Source organism: Sus scrofa, chromosome 9, assembly GCF_054392235.1.
Source record: "Sus scrofa isolate SSC_HxYL_T2T_F1_AM1 chromosome 9, Sscrofa_HxYL_maternal_Yorkshire_Landrace_v2.0, whole genome shotgun sequence".
NCBI classification, from domain to species: domain Eukaryota; kingdom Metazoa; phylum Chordata; class Mammalia; order Artiodactyla; family Suidae; genus Sus; species Sus scrofa.
The window spans coordinates 36,595,400-36,616,540 of record NC_139391.1 but is presented as its reverse complement, the minus strand read 5'-3'; the positions used below and the strand labels follow the sequence as shown (position 1 = coordinate 36,616,540).

General features: G+C 38.5%; 1 protein-coding gene across 9 annotated transcripts in view; it reads right to left on the bottom strand.

Annotated features, from left to right (window-relative positions):
• CUL5 (cullin 5) overlaps positions 1–21,141 on the bottom strand; it is an 88,070-nt gene that overhangs the window by 21,265 nt on the left and 45,664 nt on the right. For 2 of the 9 annotated variants that reach the window (XM_084975951.1, XM_084975953.1), the window contains 5 exons: positions 16,378–16,586; positions 10,928–11,021; positions 9,180–9,310; positions 8,827–8,934; positions 4,915–4,979 (listed from right to left, as the gene is read on the bottom strand). In XM_084975951.1, the coding sequence (XP_084832077.1) occupies positions 4,915–4,979; positions 8,827–8,934; positions 9,180–9,310; positions 10,928–11,018 (395 nt within the window). In that variant the 5' untranslated portion in view covers positions 11,019–11,021; positions 16,378–16,586. Of the gene's footprint in view, positions 1–539; positions 1,474–3,098; positions 4,980–8,826; positions 8,935–9,179; positions 9,311–10,927; positions 11,022–16,377; positions 16,587–21,141 lie in introns of those variants that run through there. The other 7 variants (XM_084975952.1, XM_084975954.1, XM_005667298.4 and 4 more) reach the window with 5 other exon arrangements.

Below are 21,141 nucleotides of genomic sequence, written 5' to 3'. Positions count from 1 at the left end.
CCTTAACCCACTGCACCTTCTAGGAAACTCCCTAAAATGAATATTTTCTAAATATATCTGATATTTCTGGTTGTTCTTAGTGGAAGCCTTGGCTCACCATGAACTACTCTATTCCTACTGTAGTGGTAAATGCGTATTTGTACTAAGTTTTTCCACGAAGAAATTTGAGAAGCAGTGACACCAAAATAGCAATGAAGACACCTAGAACAAGATTTTTGTCCACGAAATACCATAGTCCACTAAAAGGAACTAGGACTTCATGAAAAAAATGGCTGATTCTGAGGCTAGGTTACAGAAAGTTCAAAGTGAGTCTGGAAATCCTCATTGTGCCAAAAAGAAATGAAGAATTTACCATCAAAAGGACCCAGAAACAAGTTCCTACTAGTGAAATCTAGGATAATTTGAAAAATTGAAATAAAGAATAAAAGTAAATTACAATACATTTAATTAAAAAAAAGTAAATTATGAGTCCATACTGAGATGATAAAGCAATGTATAAATTGGAAATTTGATGAGTAATAATGGGATCTTTACATAGGTTTTTTTTTTGTCCTTTTATTTCTTTTCTTTTTTTTTTTTTTTTCTTTTATGGCCATGCTTATGGCATATGGAAGTTCCTAGGCCAGGGACTGAATCAGGGTCATACCTTCAACCTATGCTGCAGCTGCAGCAACACAGGATCCTTCAACCCACTGTGCTGGGCCGGGGATCTAACCCACTCTTCTGCAGTAACTCAAGCTGCTGCAGTTGGATTCTTTATCCACTGCACCACAATGGTAGCTCCTATATATTTTGGAAGGAGGTGGGGGTAGGGCTGGGACTGACTTGGGAATGGATATGAGGTAACTTTCAAGGATAATGAAGACATTATATATCTTAATAGGGATATAGGCATTTGTCATATCTCACAAAATTATACACTTAAGATTTATGGCAATGACTGTAAGTAAATTTTATCACAAAATAACCAATCCACTGCACCACAATGGTAACTCCTATATATTTTTAAAGTACCTGTCAAAAAATACTTAATTACAAAAAGAGAAAGAATAACTAAGATCTGGCATTGTCGTGAGCTGCGGTGTAGGTTGCAGACGCAGCTCGAATCTGGCGTTGGTGTGGCGTAGGCCGGCAGTTGTAGCTCCATTGGACATCTAGCCTGGGAACCTCCATATGCCACATGAGTGGCCCTAAAAAGTAAAAAAAAAATATCTAAAAATACATAAAAAGAATACTATATCATGGAGTTCCCACTGTGGTTCAATGTGATCAGTGGCATCCAATGGAGTTCTGTGATGCAGGTTCAATCCCTGGCCTCGCTCAGTGGGTTAAGGATCTGGTGTTGCCATGAGCTGTGGTGCAGGTTGTAGCTGTGGCTTGGACCCAGCGTTGCTGTGGCTCTGGGGTAGGCTGGCAGCTGCAGCTCCAACTGGACCCCTAGCCTGGGAACCTCCATATGCCGTGGGAGCGGCCCTAGAAAAGGCAAAAAGACAAAAATAAATAAATAAATAAAACTAAAATAAAGTCACTTGATTTTTGACTAAAGTCACCAGAGTAACGTAGTGAGAAATGGAAAGTATTTCCAACAATGGCGATGAAACCACTTGCTATCCATATGGAAAGAGAAAAAAGAAATTTAATCCCTAACTTACATTATATGCAAATATCTATTTAGGGTGGCTTTTAGACCTAAAGGTGAAAGCTAAAAATTATAAAGCTTCTAGAAGAAAAGAGAAGATTATCTTCACATCCTAGTGGTAGAAGTAGACAAAGGTTTTCCTAGATAAAACAGAGAAAGCAAAAACCACAAAAGCAAAGAGTTTATCTTACAAAGTACCTGTATACAGAATATATAAGAACTCATAGTTCACTAATAAAAGAAACAACCCCAAAGGGGGAAAAAATAGGCAAAAAACTTGAACAGACACTCCATATAGAAAAATATAAGAATGCCAAAAAAAAAAAAACATGAAAAAATGTTCACTACCAATATCATGATGGAAATGGGAATTAAAACTATATGAAGATGATACTACATACAGCCAGAATGACTAAAATTTAGATGATAACACTAAACATGGGTGAGAATAGCATTAACTGCTACTTTCATACTTTGTTAGTAGGAGTGTAAAATAGTACAACCACTTTGCAAAACAAACCACTATGATATACAAAAACATGGATAAATCTTAAAAACACTATGCTGAGTTGAAAAAAGCTTTATGCAAAAAGTACATATTGTATGAATTCCATTTACATGTAATCTTAGATCAGGCAAAATTAACCTATGTTGAAAAAATGAGAACAGCTGCCTTATGGAAGAAGGTGGGGGTAGGGCTGGGACTGACTGGGAATGGACATGAGGTAACTTTGAAGGATAATGAAGATATTATATATCTTAATAGGGATATAGGCATTTGTCAAATCTCACAAAATTATACACTTAAGATTTATGGCTATGACTGTAAGTAAATTTTATCACAAAATAACCAAACACAAAATTCAATTAATGACTGCATGCTGAAGTGTTTAGAGAGTCAAAAGTTATTGATGCCTGCAAATTCTATTGAAATGCATTTTCTTTGGTCATGTCTGTGGCATGTGGAAGTTCCTGGGCCAGGGATGGAATCCACACAACAGAGACCCGAGCCACTACAAGGACCATGCCAGATCCTTAACCCGCTGAGCCACAAAAGAACTCCTGATATACATTTAAAAATTTGACTGATGGATGTATAGGGAGATATTTAGGAAAGCAATAGAGTTACTTTACTCTTAAGTTTAAAATTTTTCATTTAAAAAAATGCTGGGAGCAGAGCAGAATGAGGAAGACCTTTATGTGTTCATATGAACAGCTCTCCAAAATAACTGCTGTATGTTGCATATATTTCACAATTGATAAAGAGAACTCAATAAACGCCCTTCTCAATTATGCCAATTAGTACTATAAAGTTGCATGACCCCTTTCACTGTAAAAGTACTCAAATAACTTAGATAGCTCAAGAAAGACAAAATGAAAATGATTTTAAACACCCCTCCCCAAACCTAAACAATTACTTTTCCTTCTTTTATTTTTGTCTTGCCTTTTCTAGGGCCGCTTCCTTGGCATATGGAGGTTCCCAGGGTAGGGGTCTATTTGGAACTGCAGACGCCGGCCTACACCAGAGCCATAGCAACGTGGGATCTGAGCCATGTTTGCGACCTACATCACAACTCACAGCAACGCCGGATCCTTAGCCCATTGAGCAAGGCTAGGCATCGAACCCGCAAACTCATGGTTCCTAGTCAGATTCATTAACCACTACACCACAGAGGAACTCCCTACATTTCCTTCTTAGGAAATGTTATTTCAAATATTTTAGCATTATTCATTTACTTATTTTGCTTTCTTAGGGCTACACCCACAGCATAAGAAAATTCACAGGCTAGGTGTCAAATCAGAGCTACAGCTGCTGACCTATGCCACAGCCATTGTAACACAGGATCCTAGCCACGTCTGTGATCTACACGACAGCTCACAGCAAGGTCGGATACTTAACCCACTAGTGGGGCCAGGGATTGAACCAATATCCTCATGGATACTAGTCGGGTTCATAACTTGCTGAGTCACAACTGCTATTTTAGCATTATTTACAAAGTTTATTTAGAAAAGCAATTCTCAGCTAGAAATTACAAAAGATTTTTCCAATTAACTTTTAGTGCTACTTAGTACTACTCTGAAGATATAACTAGCTCAGATTAATATTTCATTAAATTCTGATTTTCAGATTTGTCTACAATAGAAGTTGGTGAAAAATAAATCCACCTTACCTGAGAGATGAGATCTCATCAATGAAGATTAATTTTTTTTTTCTTTTTACAGCTGCACATGTGGCATATGTAAAGTTCCTAGGCTAGGGGTCAAATCGGAGCTATAGCTGCTGGCCTACACCACAGCCACAGCAACTTGGGATCTGAACTGTGTCTATGACCTACGCTACAGCTCATGGCAATGCTGGATCCTTAACCCACTGAGCGAGGCCTGGGATGGAACCTGTGTCCTAACAGATACTAGTTGGGTTTGTAACCTGCTGAGCCACAATGGGAACTCCAAGATTAATTTTTTTAAATGGTAATACATTAGAGTTTCCTGGTGGGGTACTGGTTAAGAGTTGGTGCTTTCACCACTGCCGCCTGAGTTCAATACTTGGTCTGGGAACTGTGAACCCACATCAAGCTGCGGTATGCCGAATCCAAAACAAAATGTAATATAAAAATTTATATTAAAAGTGATTTCCCTTTTTTATCATTATGGTGAACTGAGTCATAGTCTATTTTTCTAGAAGTTATAAACTAACTTTTGTGAATAATGAGGAGAGAAAAACAAATAGAGATTTCGAAAAAATTAAGAACAAAATTTTTTTTCTATTTAGAAAAATAAGGTCAGGAGTTCCCATCGTGGCTCAGAGGTTAACGAACCTGACTAGGATCCATGAGGATGCAGGTTCAATCACTGGCCTCTCTCAGTGGGTTAAGGATCTGGCGTTGCCATGAGCTGTGGTGCTAGTCACAGAGGCAGCTCGGATGTGGTATTGCTACGCTGTGGTGTAGGTCAGCAGCTGTAGCTCTGATTCGACCTCCAGCCTGGGAACCTCCATAAGTCACAGGTGCGGTCCTTAAAAGCAAAACGATAAATTTTTTTTTAAAAAAATAATAAGGTCAACATTTTTTGGTCACCAAAGAATAGAATATTAAAATTTAAAACTGAGACAGAGTTTTTAATAATCAAAAGTAGCAAAAATTATAACGGTTTAAAAAAAACATAAAACAAACCTGATAGGATTAGGGAAATAGGAGATATTGCATATTCCATAACATATAATACACTCCAAATAAAAAGGAAGAATTTTAACATACGATTTTAAAAAAACTTACCCTTTTTGCTTCAAAGGTAATTCAAGTTTAAATATGGTAGCATCATTAACAACTGCTTTATATGCCTGGAAATAATAACATAAAATATAAACATTATTTTTAAAACTTATAGCTAGATAAACCATTACAATATCAAAAACATATAAAATATGAATTAGCTTTTATTTTTAATGGTGTATCTGGCCCAACAAAACTTTTCAAATCAATGACCTCAGCATCTGCAATGTAATGATTATAGTTATTCTTTTGGGGGGTTTTTTTGGTCTTTTTGTCTTTTTGCCATTTCTCGGGCCACTCCTGAGGCATATGGAGGTTCCCAGGCTAGGCGTCTAATCAGAGCTGTAGCCACCAGCCTACGCCAGAGCCACAGCAACACGGGATCCGAGCTGCCTCTGCAACCTACACCACAGCTCACGGCAACGCCAGATCCTTAACCTACTGAGCAAGGCCAGGGATTGAACCCGCAACCTCGTGGTTCCTAGTCGGATTTGCTAACCACTGAGCCACAACGGGAACTCCTGGTCTTTTTGTCTTTTTAAGAGCACACCCGTGGCATACGGAGGTTCCCAGGTTAGGGGTCCAATTGGAGCTGTAGCTGCTGGCCTATACCACAGCCACAGCAATGCAGGATCCGAGCTGCCTCTGCAACCTACACCACAGCTCACGGCAACACCATATCCTTAACCCACTGAGCAAGGCCAGGGATTGATCCTGAGTCCTCATGAATACTAGTCGGGTTCGTTAACCATTGAGCCACAATGGGAATTCCTACCACAATTTGTTTTTTATTGGCCAAGTCCATGGCATGTGGGAAGTTCTGGGCCAGGGATCGAGCCCATGCCTCAGCAGTGATAATGCCAGATCCTTAACCACTAGGTCACCAGGGAACTCCTACAATTCTCAAGTGAGGTCTTGGCATTGCCTGACAACAACACCATTTTCTCTTTTCCATACATTCTCCTAGAAAACATTTTCATATCACCTCCTTTCTTTTAAAATCTCCAATATTTCCTCCCGCATACATACTCTCAAATGATGATGTGGCTTCCTATTTTATTGAGAAAACTGAAGTAATAAGAACTACCTCCTATTTCTCCTATATGATCAATTTATTCCCTCTCCATTACAGACCTGATATGCATACATATTGTTTTTCAAATGTTAAAAATTCTCTCCTGGCTTTGTCCACCTTCAGCTACTGCTCCATTTCTCTCTCTCTTAGCCAAGTTCCTAGAAGAATTATCTAACTCAAGATCTTTACTTTCTCTGCTGTTATTCTTCTTGAAAACTGTTCTAACAGACTACTATTCCAACCGTTCTTTTCAGTCATGCACAACCTCCATGTTGCTCAAGACAAGAGGTTAATCCTCATCTTATTTGACCTATTTGCAGCATTTTAAAGCAGCAGATCAGAAGTTCCCATTGTGGTTCAGTGGGTTGAGAACCTGACTAGTATCCATGAGAATGTCAGTTCAATTCCTGGCCTTGCTCAGTGGGTTAAGGCTCTCATGTTGTGTGGCTATGGCGAAGGCCAGAAGCTGCTGCTCCCATTCAACCCCTAGCCTGAGAATTTCCATATGCCACAAATGTGGCCCTAAAAAGCAAAAAAAATAAAAAATAAAGAAGCTTTTCATGCCCTCCTCCTAGAAAGTGCTTTTTTCCACTTGTTTTCCAGCACAGCACTCTCCTGGCCATTCTACTCATTGTCCTTTCTCTCATGAAAGACGGCTGGTTCCTCATCTTTCCGATACCCAGGATTCCATATGCTGCAGGTGTGGCCATAATAAGAGGAAAAAAAAATTCTATCAGCATATATGCTAAAGCTCCCAAAATTACTTTTGCAGGCCTTTCCCCTGTGTAAGCTCCAGATTTGATGTTGCCACATAAATATATAATAAACATTTCAAAATTAACCTGCCAAAACTAAGTTCCTAATCTCTCTTCAGCCATGTCCCCAAAGTCTGTTTCTCCCATAATCTTCACCTTCCCTAATTTCAGCAAGCATATATTGCTAACTGATCATACTGATCTAATTGAGTGTTATCCTTGCCTGGTCTCCTTCTATTATATCCCACATCTGATTTCATTGGTAAGTCCTGTATAGTCTATTTTCACAACATCAGAATCCAACAACTTTTGGCTACCTACCTCTGCCTATTACCTTTCTGGGCTGAGTGTCCATCATTAGTTAACTGAATTACTTAAATAGGTTCTTTTTTTTTTTTTTTTTTTTTTTTTTGGTCTTTTGTCTTTTTTTGTTGTTGTTGCTATTTCTTGGGCCGCTCCCGCGGCATATGGAGGTTCCCAGGCTAGGGGTAGAATCGGAGCTGTAGCCACCGGCCTACGCCAGAGCCACAGGCACGCGGGATCCGAGCCGCGTCTGCAACCTACACCACAGCTCACGGCAACGCCGGATCGTTAACCCACTGAGCAAGGGCAGGGACCGAACCTGCAACCTCATGGTTCCTAGTCGGATTCGTTAACCACTGCACCACGACGGGAACTCCTTAAATAGGTTCTTAACCCATATTCTTGCTTCCTCTCTTGTCCCCTTCAGTCTATTCTTTTGCAGCAGCCAGGTGATCCTAAATATAAGTCAGATTCTATCATTCTTTTCAAGATCTTTCTATGACTTTCTATCCTGCTCAGAGTGAAAACCAAACTCCTTACTATGGCTCACAGTCTTACATGATATGGCTTCCTGTTATCTCTGACTTCATTTCCTACTATTTTCCCCCCTCAGTCTACTCTGGCCACAACAATCTCTTTTTTCTCTGGTCCTGGAACATGAGAGGTGTTCCTGCCTTAGAGCCACTGCATGTGCTGCCCTGTGGCTTTCAACTTGACTTGGATGTCATCTCAATAAGGCCTTTGCAGGAGTTCCCATTGTGGCTCAGCTGGTTAAGAACCTGACATAGTATCTGAGAGGATGCAGATTTAATCAGTGGGTTAAGGATGTGGCATTGCCACAAGCTATGGTATAGGTCACAGACTTGGCTGGGATCCTGTGTTGCTGTGGCTGTGGTGTAGGCCAGCTGGTGTAGCTCTGATTCAACCCCTAGCCTGGGAACCTCCAGATGACGCAGGTGCAGCCCTGAAAAGCAAAAAAAAAACAAAAAAGCAAAAAACAAAAACAAAACCACCAAATTAAGGATAATACTATGTTTCATTATCATTATTCTATAGTATAAAGATGGGAAAGATGATATGGAAAGCAAAGACAAATGTGCTAAAACTCTCACAAGAGCCCTATGAAAGGAAAGAAGACAGAGAAATCAACTCTGTGAGCTTGGGACATGATGTGAGGGAGGCAGAGTATCAGGGAAGTGCTAGGAAAAGTATACTTTGAGCTGGGTCTTAAAGGAAGGATGATGAGGAATTTAATAATTAATAATATTCAAAACTGGTAAATCATTCTTGAAAAAATGAGAGAGAGCAATTTTCTAGCTAAATTCTGGTTCACAACTTACACAAATACTTATAAAAGCATATAACAAACCAAATATAATAAAGACAGTTGCCCTCTACTGATGAAAAATCAGAGTTGTTAGAGTTTGTTTTGGTTTTTTTTGTCTTGTTCAGGCCATACCTGTGGCATGAGGAAATTCCCAGGCTAGGGGTCGAATCGGAGCTGTAGCTGCGGCCTACACTGCAGCCACAGCAACACGGGATCTGAGCCACATCTGTGACCTAACACCACAGCTCACGGCAACACCAGATCCTTAACCCACTGAGCAAGGCCCGGGATTGAAACCGGGTCCACATGGATACTAGTCAGGTTTATCATCACTGAGCCATGACAGGAACTCCAAGCGCTGCTAGGTTTTGTAGTTTGTACTTTTTAGCATAACGATGCAAATTCCTTATTAAAATTAAAGTATGATAGTAGTGTTAATATACAGAAATATATACCTTGTCTCTTGCAGTAAGAAATCGTGGATCATCTTGAAAAGCTTCTTTGACAAGTTTACTAAATCTATTAAATAGTGTAAGTAACTGCTCAACATATTTCTCAGAGTCCTAAAAATAAAGTTTTATATTCAATTAAGTTTGTAAAAAGAAAATAACACAAAAATCAGAAAATATAAATATAATTTTAATAAAACACTATAGCTTTAAAATTTGGGAAATTTTATGAAAATTGTTTCTTAAAAAAACGTATTTCAACATTACTGTTTGCCATCAGTTACTATTTTAAACATCTAATCTTGCATTTGAAAAATAACCTTGGTATACATCCACCATTATCACAGAGGAAAACTTACAGTAGTAATGGTTTCAGCAGCTGCTACCATATCCGCAAGGCCTGCACTAATGATATGCTCCTCCAAGTCTTTCAACATCGGCTCTATCCCATTAGGAACTTTGTCCATCAAGGAAAACATCAAATGTAATTCTGAAAGGACAAAACACACGCATAGAACCATTTCATCCATCACAACAGGTTTTCTCTTTGATTTGTATCATGGGTCTAAAATGTCTATGATAATAAGAGTGTGGGGAAATATTCGTTGGAAATTGATATCTGTGGGTACAATCAGTTTAGGAGTTATTATATAGTAAGTACTATAACTCCCTGATCTACCTTCTCAGTCTGACAAAAATTATTTTTAAAAGAAATTCTAGTTAAAGTGATCATACATTGCAAAACCCAACTCCTCTTAAAAAGCGAGTCATTTGACCTTCAATGCAATGGAATAGATTCATTCTAAGAAATACAAAAGTTTACACAGAAGATTTGTACATTTCATAAAGTAGATGTAATATTAAATACACAGCCACATCAATAAGGGATAAAATAATCATGTCCTCAGATTATTCAGAGTAATGAGATAATATAGAACTGCATTCATAAAGAACTTTTCAGTTTACAAAAAAGGACTTTCTCCTATTATCCCATTTAATTGACCTTCACAATAATGTTACTTCACAGAACTGGTTACCACTAAATAAATCCTTTTGAAGGGAATCCAACAGGGATTAAACATAACTCTACTTAGCTTGGCATACTGAGAGTCAAATATTTCATTTAAGCCACATGAGAGACTTGTTTTTTTACTACAAAACTACTTCTGAAGGAATGTATAGACTTTACGTGAACTAAAACATACATCTTAAATGCAATCAGATTAAATGGGACTTTGCAATTTTATGCAATGAAATCTAGAGTAATACATCAAAATGTTAAAAGTAGTTATGTCTGAGTATGGGTAATTTTTACTGTATTCTTTTTGGTTTTAATGTACTTGATACCTTCCAAAATATACCTTTATCATATTTAAGTAATAAAAAAATTAAAGTGTAGTTCCCTTTGTGACTCAGGGGTTAACAAACACGGATAGGATCCATGAGGATGAGGATCCCTGGTCTTGCTCAGTGAGTTAAGGATCCGGCGTTACCGTGAGCTGTGGTGTAGATCGCAGATGTGGCTCAGATCCTGAGTGGCTGTGGCTGTGGCTGGTAGCTGTAGCTCCGACTCAACCCCTAGCCTGGGAACTTCCATATGCTGCAGCTGCGGCCCTAAAAAGCAAAAAAAAAAAAAAAAAATTAAAGTAACAAAAATACACTTCAGATATTTTAAATTATAAAATATTTGTGGGGAGAGGGATGAAGATTATCAACAAAGAGTGTTTTACTACTTTCTAAAAATATCTGCCACAAGGTTCCACATATAAGGCAAATTACCTAGTTCTAGCATATACCATGTTTAATCATTTAAATTAGCCTTTGAAAGTCTTACTTTTGAGTCCTACTTTTGAGAACAAGCTGAAATCTGCACACAAGCACACACATGTACGTTGACACTCAAGGGGGAAAAGTGCTTAATATATGTTTATAATCTTCTTTACAGCATTTCTAACTATGCTAAATACTTTATGATTTTAAGCACAGCTTGTCATAACAAAAATACCTATATATAAAAGAATCATCTAACAGCAATTTACTAAAAGCAATGTGCTTTAAAGATATCTTCTTAAAGGAGTATGAGAACTTTACGTGATGTTTTACCTACTTTCAGTTTCATTTCTCTTGATCATGCCTTGGCACTCTGCTAAGATAGTCTCTTTAAAGGATGTCACTAGGGCATTTACACAGCATTCCATGAGCTGAAAAACATCAAAAATTGGTCAAGGCTATTGTAAGCACAAATAAGGCACAAATCTATCCCACCCCGTTTTGCTTTATAGCTCTATAAAAACCACACTGTTCAACAACAGCAAAAAACTAAGTACGCTGAAAGCAGATTTTACTTACCTTTACTAGAGGACTGCTGAAGACAGATACTCTATATTAGTTTACCAAAGCATATTCGTGCTAAGGAAAATGCTATAGAACTTAACTTAGGTTCTCTTTAGAAATTTTAATCAAAGTCCCCAAGGAGGGAAGGAAAAGAAATTTTTTTAAATTTATATTTAATTTAATCTATTTATTTATCTTGCTTTTTAGGGCCATACCCGTGGCATATGGAAGTTCCCAGGCTAGGGGTCAAATTGGAGCTACAACTGCTGGCTTAGGCCACAGCAATGCAGGATCTGAGTGGAATCAGCGACCTACACCACAGCTCACAGCAACGCCAGATCCTTATCCACTGAGCGAGGCCAGGGACCAAACCTGCACCCTCATGGTTCCTAGTCGGATTCATTTCTGCTGCGCCACGATGGGAACGCCAGAAATTTTTAATATACAAAACAAAATGAAAAAATAAACTTTGATGGAGAGAACCTGTATTGGAATTAGATTCTAAAATTCTAAAAGTATCAACATTCATTCAACACATAGTAGGCAGAGTTAGGATACAAGGAAGAATAAGATATAACCTCTGCTGTGGAGAAGATCACTGTCTTATTGAGGGTGGGAAGGGAGGCAAAAGTAAACAAATATAAATCAGGTGACAAAACACACCAAATAAAAACAAAGGAACTAGTTTTTTCTTGGTAGTTAATAAGGTCTCATCCAAAATCTAAACTGGATCTTGAAAAATAGATACAAGTCTTAAAACAGATTAAGTACTCTAGGAATAAGAAGCTGAATACGGCAGTGAAGAGACAGTGGGAAAGACAGCTAGAAAGGTAGGCTAGAGCCAGATTATGGATGAAAACCATGGATTGGGATTTTACTCTATAGGTAGGAAAGGTTTTAAGCAGAGGATAAATATAATGAGCTCTATTTCCCCATGAAGTCATTTTTAAAACATCATCTGGAGTTCCTGTTGTGGCTTGGTGGGTTACGGACCCAGCTAGTATCCATGAGGATGTGTGTTCCATCCCTGGCCTTGCTCAGTAGGTTAAGGATTCAGCGTTACCTCAAGCTGCAGATGCGGCTCAGATCTGGCATTGCTGTGGCTGTGACACAGCTGGCAGCTGCAGCTCCAATTCAACCTCTAGCCTGGAAACCTCCATATGCCACACATGCAGCCGTAAAAGCAAAAAAAAAAAAAAAAAAAAGTCTAAGGGTAGCAAGATAGCTGGCACTGAGTGGTAGAAGACTGGCAACAAAGCTGCTGAAATGTTCCAAGTAACATGGTCAGAGTCTAGAACTCTGGTTGGCCCTCAGGAAAATCCACCCTACCGCACCACTACTCCTTTGTGTCATGTATTTACTCTTTTTGAAGGTACCAAGCAAAATGAATAGGTTGTGATTACTAATGCAAGATACACTAAGGCTGAAAGCTCTCTTCTGAGAAACTGATCATTTATCTGTGGAAGGGAATTATATGCCTTTAAAGTTCTTTGCTAAAAATTCCTCTTGGAATTGACATAATGTTGATAATTACTGACACTAAATTTAGGTAATGGAGATTCATTATACTATTCCACTGTTCAAAATGTTTTAAAAATTTCCGTAATAAAAGGTTTTTCTAAAGTCCCTTTTTGAGAATTATGTTAACAACTTTAAAGTCCATATATGTCCATTTCTGCCCTAAGAACATATGAAATGGTTGAGAAATTTCTGCCCTGCCAGGGTGGGAAACTCCACCCCAATTACTGAGTCATCTCATTCTATAGCAGCTCTGGAATATGTACAACTGAACACTCAATAGAAAATAGGTATATCTATCCATACAAAACTAATGAAGAAGAAAGAAAGAGAAAGTACAATTAAAATAAGCTCTAAGCCCCAGCCACTTCATCTCTGGTCTCTATTTCACTGAAAATTTATACTTGAACACAGTTCATGAGTAATCCAAATTGTGCAGACTCCAAAAATCTGTTTCAGTCTGTTTGTTGTGAAATCAGCTTTAACGGTTGTGACTAGCTTTTAAAAAATAATAATATAAAACAATAGGAGTTCCCGCTGTGGTGCAGCAGAAATGAATCCGACTAGGAACCATGAGGTTGCAGGTTTGATCCCTGGCTCACTCAGTGGGTTAAGGATCTAGCATTGCCGTGAGCTGTGGTGTAGATGGAAGACGCGGCTCGAATCTGGTGTTGCTATGGCTCTGGTATAGGCTGGCAGCTGTAGCTGCTAGCCTGGGAACCTCCATATACCGAGGGTGCGGCCCTAAAAAGACAAAGGACAAAAAAAAAAAGAAATCAGAGTGCATCACATATAATAACAACGAATATTATTTCACAAAAATTCTGTTTCAGCTATGAGCAAATAAAGTGTACACAAAGTCACAAGAAAAAAAATGTAATTCTTGGAATTCTTGTCATGGCGCAGTGGAAACGAACCTGACTAGGATCCATGAGGATGCAGGTTCGATCCCTGGCCTTGCTCAGTGGGTCAAGGATCCAGCATTGCCGTGAGGCTGTGGTGTAGGCCAGCAGCTACAGCTGCTATTCGACTCCTAGCCTGGGAACCTCCATATGCCATGGGCGTGGCCCTAAAAAGCAAAAAAAAAAAAAAAAAAAAAAGTAATTCTTACTGCAAGTTATAATGAGGATTAAATGGAGAGGCTAAATTGACAAGATAATTGAAGTAAACTGAGCAGAACTTAGCAACTGCCTAGATGAAGGGAGTTAGAAATAAAAAAAAGGTTGTTGAAGCAGTTCCTAGCTCAAAAGGTTAAACAAATTATTAAAATAATATCTTTTAATAAGCAACTACTCTGTACCAAGCATTGTGCTTAATGATTTATATACATTATCTCATTAACCCATATATCACTTAACCCATGACAACCTTATGAGGCAGGTATCTAAGATATGAGGAAACAAGCTTAGAGAGGCATAGTAAGCTTAGAGGCTATCTAAGTACACAGATAGTTCCCAAGATTCTGAGCTGTAATGTGAGGCCAGATGTGGCTCCACAGCCCACAACTTTCAATACTACATTAAGAGAAGAAGTACATACTTACTAATGGCTACATGCAGAGTTAAGTGTTGTAAGGAATAGAGATATATAAAACATGGTTTAGGAGTACCCGCTGTGGTGTAAGAGGATCAGCAGCGTCTTGGGAGCCTTGGGAAGGGGTCTGATCCCCAGTCCAGCACAGTAGGTTAAAGATCTGTCGTTTCCACAACTGTGGCTTACGTTGCATAAACTGTGACTCGAATCTGATCCCTGGCCTGGGAACTTCATATGCTGCCAGGTGGCCAAAAATGAAAACAAAACAAAACAAACATGGTTTATACCTCCAACGTTCTTATAATCCAGTTGGGGATAAACATGCTATAGTTATATACGTACTTCGTACATAACAGAGGTGTATGAAAAGTTCCATTTCAACAATAAAGCAAAGAAATGGAAATAAACATGTCATCACTACACTATAAACTTCACAATTACAGAGACTATGGTCTGTCTATAGCTATATATTCATGGCCTCAATATAGCTGGTGTTTGATAAATAACAAAACAAAGCAATCTGAAATTTGCTACCCGGTCCAGCTGTAAAAACATCAGGTATAGGGGAAATTCAAATAAGAGGAAATGGAGGATGTCTAGAGTATTTGGGGAGACTTTATTGAGAGATCTGTTATAATAATTCTGCAGGATGTGAATAGGCAGAAAAGAAGAAAAGTAAAACATTACTTACATTATTTTAAAAAAAGAATCCAATCAACCATATGTCAATAAAATGCACACATACACGCACACACAACTTACAGAAAAAGAAAAAAAAAAAGAATAAGGTCAATGAATAAGGAAGTATTCCTTATTGGTAGAGTGACTCTTACTGAACAGTATTGTTAGAAAAAATAAATTAGGGCCAAATTATGAAGGGTCTTGAAAATTATGGGAAATAATGATACTATGCTTTTTGAATAAATGCTCAAAGTGACATTTACGAAAGAGTAGCCTGAACTCACTAAAGAAATACAAATGGTACATAATAACAATAAAGATGCCCAGCCTCATTAATAATTTTTTTAGGGCCACACCAGTAGTAAGGAAGTTCCCAGGCTCGGGGTTCAATCAGAGCTGCAGCTGCCAGCCTATGCCACAGTCACAGCAACGACAGATACTTAACCCACCGAGTGAGGCCAGGGATCAAACTCGCATTCTCATGGTTACTAGCTGGGTTCACTACCACTGAGCCACAATGGGAACTCCTCATTAGTAATTTTTAAATGCACATAAAAAAATTTTAAAAATCTATGACCCTGGAAGACTGGCAAAATTAACAGACTGACAAAACCAGATCAGCAAAGATAAACAGGCATATTGTTAATGGGAAAAGGAATTACAGCATTTCTGAATATCAGTTTGGTGACATAAAGTGATCTGCATACCCTTTGCTTCAGCATTTCCAGGAAATTCCATTCCAAAAGAATGCCACATGTGAGAAAAATGTACGCATAAAGATGTTAAGAAGATATAAGGATATAAAATCTAAAGATAAGCATATAAAGATGTTCCAGGAATTACTCTTTATATAAAAAAACTCTAATAGTAATAAATAATAATGAAAACACACATCATTAGAGAATTAGGCAGACTATAGTATATACATACGATGAAATATATACGGACATTAAAATAATAATAAGTGTTTAGAGTAAAAATGCACATCATAATTTTTTTAAAATGCTATAGAAAAAAGAGAAAAAGAAAAAGAAAGAAAAGAAGGGAAGGAAAGGAAAAGAGGAAAGAGAAAAGGGAAAGAACAGAAAAAAGGATCAACGAAGCAAGTATGACAAAACGATGATCCTTACTGAACCTGTGGGCTGGGTTTGGGGGTGAGATTCATTATACTATTTTCTTTACTTTTGTAAATATTTGAAAACTCTCCATAATAAATTAAAAAAAATAATTATGGTATACATCCATGTGTACTGAAAGCCCTTTAGAAAACTATCTTCCATAGGCAAAACAAGGAAGTGGGGACTGCTCTCTCCTTATTTCCAAAGAGTTTTGTCCTAACAAGAGGGTCAGTTCCTTGAGGGCAGGGGACATGGTATTTTTTTTCTTCCCCATCATTTACCAGTTTTACATACAGAATGAACCCTAAATATAAACTTGTTATTTGAAAAATACATCTCGAATGGAAGGATAGTGATAAACCATCTCTCTCACCTTGTATTCCCTTTCTGTCTCCTTTTGCTAGCTTCCGTGAAGAAAAAAACTTTTTGCCATATGTCATCAACTCCTGCATTTTGCCTGAGATGAGCACAACTTCTAAATCCATAGCAATCTCCCCAGAAGTCTGCAAGGTGAAACACTTTAACTATCAATGTGCTTGATGTTTTACCTTCCTCTATAGCAAAAGTCTTCAAAGATGATGCCTGCCATAAAACACAGCAGGCATTCAGTATTTGTTGAATGGATGAATGCATAGGTCTGTGAAGATGAAAGGTGGGATAGGTAGGCTAACTGATGTAGCAGACTCCTTTTTTAAGCAGTATTCAGTTTGTAGGATTAATGTTATTTCACTGAAGTTTGATAAAAAACAGTAAGAACAGTTCTGATTTTCATCAGTTATGTAATTCGGATAGAGGAGCTCAATTAAAAACCATCCTAGATTCCTCCACTTTAAGATTCTACTTTATCCTTATCAGGTCTTTAACCATACAAGGATATTTGCAATGTATTCAAGAATTCATTTATTCCATGAGTGGTAGGCTTTTTTTTTTTTTTTTTTTTTTGGTCTTTTTAGGACCACACCCACGGCATATGGAGGTTCCCAGGCTAGGGGTCAAATCAGAGCTGCAGTCACTGGCCAACACCACAGCCACAGCCACAGCAGATTCGAGCCGCATCTGAGACCTACACCACAGCTCACGGCATTGTTGGATCTTTGACTCACTGAGCGAGGCCAGGGATTGAACCCGCAACCTCGTGGTTCCTAGTCAAATTCGTTTCCACTGTGCCACGACAGGAACTCCTGCAGTAGGCTGTTCTTAAAATTAACTTATCTTGGCCTTTCTAGCTTGGTTAAAAATTTCCCCCCTTTATAATAAAGCCAGTGTTACTTGCTTCACTGCTTCACTTCTGAACCAGTTACACAAGTAACTCTTTACATAGACCAATGAAGTCAATTAGACTCATTATGATTTTCTTTTTTAAAAATTAGTTGATTTACAATGTTGTGCTAATTTCTACTCTACAGCAAAGTGACTTAGTTACACACAAATATGCATTGTTTTTTATAAGCCTTTCCATCATGGGCTATCCCAGGAGACTGGATATAGTTCCCTGTGCTACACAGTAGGACCTCATCTATCTATTCTTGCCTCCTTTGTCAAAGATGAATTAACCATAGGTATGTGGGTTTATTTCTGCGCTCTCTATTCTGTTCCACTGATCCGTATGTCTGTTTTTGTACCAATACCACACTGTTTTGATTACTGTACCTTTGTAGTAATGTCTAAAGTCTTGGAGAGTTAATGCCTACTATTTTTGTTTTTTCCCCTCACCACCTTGACTTTTAAATACCACCCTTAATATACTAAACTACTTAAGGTTAACAAGTACTTTACTTACTTTAATGTTAATTTATGACTTGTGACCTTGCTGCCAAGTTTTTTTTTTATCAGTTCTTTTGTTGTTGCATAGGCAGTGAAATATTCTCTATCTATCAGAGAATCAGTAAGCAACTTTCAGAAAACCACAGCCCTAACAGTAAAACTACCATGCCAGGCGCTATGATTAAATACTTCAATATGGTAGTTTATTAAACACAAGTGGGTATTACAATATTTTACAGTTAATAAAACAAGGATCACAGAGGTTGAAGAACTTGCCAAAGGGCACACAGCTGGTAAAATGACAATGGAATTCAAATCCTCACCTTGTTCTAACATGTATGCTTCTAACCACTATAGTACATTGACTCCCCTATCAGTGCCCTGGTCATTGTGAAGAAATGAAGACTTGCCACTTCTGTTTCAGTCTTTATTCCATTACTCCACTATATAAAACAACCTATTTTATTCTAGTGTTACTTTGAAGATAGGGGCTGGTTCTAACTTTTAATCCACACTAGCACAAGGCCTGACATAGTTTAGGTGCATAATAAATAATAACTGAATGCCTTCAGGTAATACCAAGGTATGTAGGACTACCACCTAAAATAGCTGCAGAAAAAAAATTGAAGTTGTTTTATTTTTTTTTCATTCTTTTTCTCACTCTTATGCGTCACTTTTTGCTATCAGTAATACCTCTTCAAGCAGCGCAGGTCTGAGGCCTCTTCCCTGATTTCACTGTTGCTCATTAGCTATAGGCCCATCCAATCACAATCGAGCTTATTAGAACTGTGTATATAATCGGATCTGGGTGGGGTTAAGTTGCTCTCCTTTAAGTAAAAGTAGGCAAATAATGCAACCCAGCTACTCAGAACTCTTGGACTAACTTTGCACTAAACTGCAAGAAGCTAAAGTTGCTAGAAGGGTTGTTCTGTGGATGAGTCAAGTTATTACTGTACTATACCTATGAAAACACAGATACATTGATAACTATAGCATGCCTGCACTTACATAAAGACATAGACAAAAAGCATTTGACTCAAGTTTGGGCCCTCGACCCAAGCTGGGCCAATCAGAGCTAGGTGAATTAAAACTGGTGAGGCAAGACTCTTCTCTGGTCACAAACTGGAGGGACAAATTGGCAGCTCTCATGGTCTCCACATCAATCTAACACTGCTGGACTGGTGACTCAAATACCATGAGCAGTATCACTATAGATGGTATAAATTTCCAATAGTGAAAAAAATTCCAAACAAAAAATAAATTATCATTCCTCATTTTACACAATTGCTATCTATCATCCCTGGAAAACTAAGTGTATTATTAACATCATGCAAAAATGTTTTGGTTTATAAGTAAAATAAAATAATCTTTTTTTTTTTTTTTTTTTTTTGGTCTTTTTAGGGCTGTCCCGCAGCATATAGAGGTTTCCCAGGCTAGGGGCCAAAGTGAGCTGTAGCCACTGGTCTATGCCACAGCCACAGCCAGGTCAGATCCGAGCCACATCTACAACCTACACTGCAGTTCACGGCAATGCCGGATCTTTAACCCACTGAGTGAGGCCAGGGATAAAACCTGCATCCTCATGGATCCTAGTCAGATTTGTTTCCACTGAGATGGGAACAACGGAAACTCCAAAATTAAATTCTACCATGTGGAAAAATAAAAACTGATTCACAGCTTGCACCATTTACTTATATTAACTCAAAATGGATCACAGACCTAAGCATAAATCCTAAATCTATAGAACTCCTAGAAGAATACACAGAAAAAAAATCTTTGTGTTAGGCAAATATTCCTCACATACAACCCCAAAACATAATGCATATAAGGGAAAAAAAGTTGACTTTATCAAAATAAAAATTCTATTCCTCAAAGTATACTTTTATTTATTTATTGCTTTATAGGGCCAAACCCACAGCATATGGAAGTTCCCAAGCTGGGGGTCCAATCAGAGCTACAGCTGCTGGCCTGCCACAGCCACAGCAACACAGGATCTGAACCATGTCTGAGACCTACACCACAGCGCATGGCAATGCCAGATCCTTAACCCGCTGAGCAAAGCCAGGGATCAAACCTGCATCCTCATGGATCCTAGTTGGGTTCGTGAACTACTGAGCCATGAAGGGAACTCCTCAAAGAATACTTTTAAAAGAATAAAACGGTCGAGTTATAGGCCACAGCAAAATATCTTCTAATCAATATATTGTTGAAGTATTTGTATCCAGAATATATAAGGACTCTCAAAACTCAAGAAGAGGAGTTCCCGTTGTGGAAACAAATCCGACTAGGAACCATGAGGTTGAGGGTTTGATCCTGGCCTTGCTCAGTGGGTTATGGATCTGGCGTTGATGTGAGCTGTGGTGTAGGGTCGCAGATGCGGCTCAGATCTGGTGTTGCTGTGACTCTGATTCCGCCAGCTACAGCTCTGATTTGACCCCTAGCCTTGGAACTTCCATATGCCACAGTTGTGGCCCTAAAAGGACAAAAGACCAAACCAAACCAAACCAAACCAAACAAAAAAAAGCTCAAGAATAAAAAAAACAGATAACCCAATTTAAACTTGGGCAAGAGACATGAATAAACACTTCACCTATAAAGATAGTAAAATAAGCTCATGAAAAACACTTTCAACAACATTAGTCATTTGGTAAATGTAAATCAAAACAACTAAAAAAAAAAAAAAATGGAGTTCCCGTCGTGGCGCAGTGGTTAACGAATCCGACTAGGAACCATGAGGTTGCGGGTTCGGTCCCTGCACTTGCTCGGTGGGTTAACGATCCAGCGTTGCCGTGAGCTGTGGTGTAGGTTGCAGACGCGGCTCGGATCCCGCGCTGCTGTGGCCCTGGCGTAGGCCGGTGGCTATAGCTCCGATTCAACCCCTAGCCTGGGAACCTCCATATGCCACAGGAGCAGCTCTAGAAAAGGTAAAAAAGACAAAAAAAAAAAAACAACTGGGAGATATGTCAACGCATTTATCAGAATGACTAGCATCTTTTCCTTTTTTTCCTTTTCAGGGCCATATTTGCTAAGGGTTGAATCTGAACTGCAGCTGCTGGCCTACGCCACAGCCAGGCAACACCAAATCCGAGCAGCATCCTCAACCTATGTCACAGCTTGTGGCAATGCCAGATCCTTAATTCGCTGAGCAAGGACAGGGATTGAACCGGCATCTTCATAGGGACATCAGGTTCTTAACCCGTTAAGTATAAAGGGAACTCCTAGAATGACTAGTATTAAAAAGACCATCCCCATTAAGTTGGGGTGAAGATGTGAAGAACGGGGGCTCCCATGAACTGCTAGTGGGAAAACAATGGCAGTAACTTAAAAAGTCACATATATATCCTATGTGCCAGTTATTCTATCTCTAGGTATT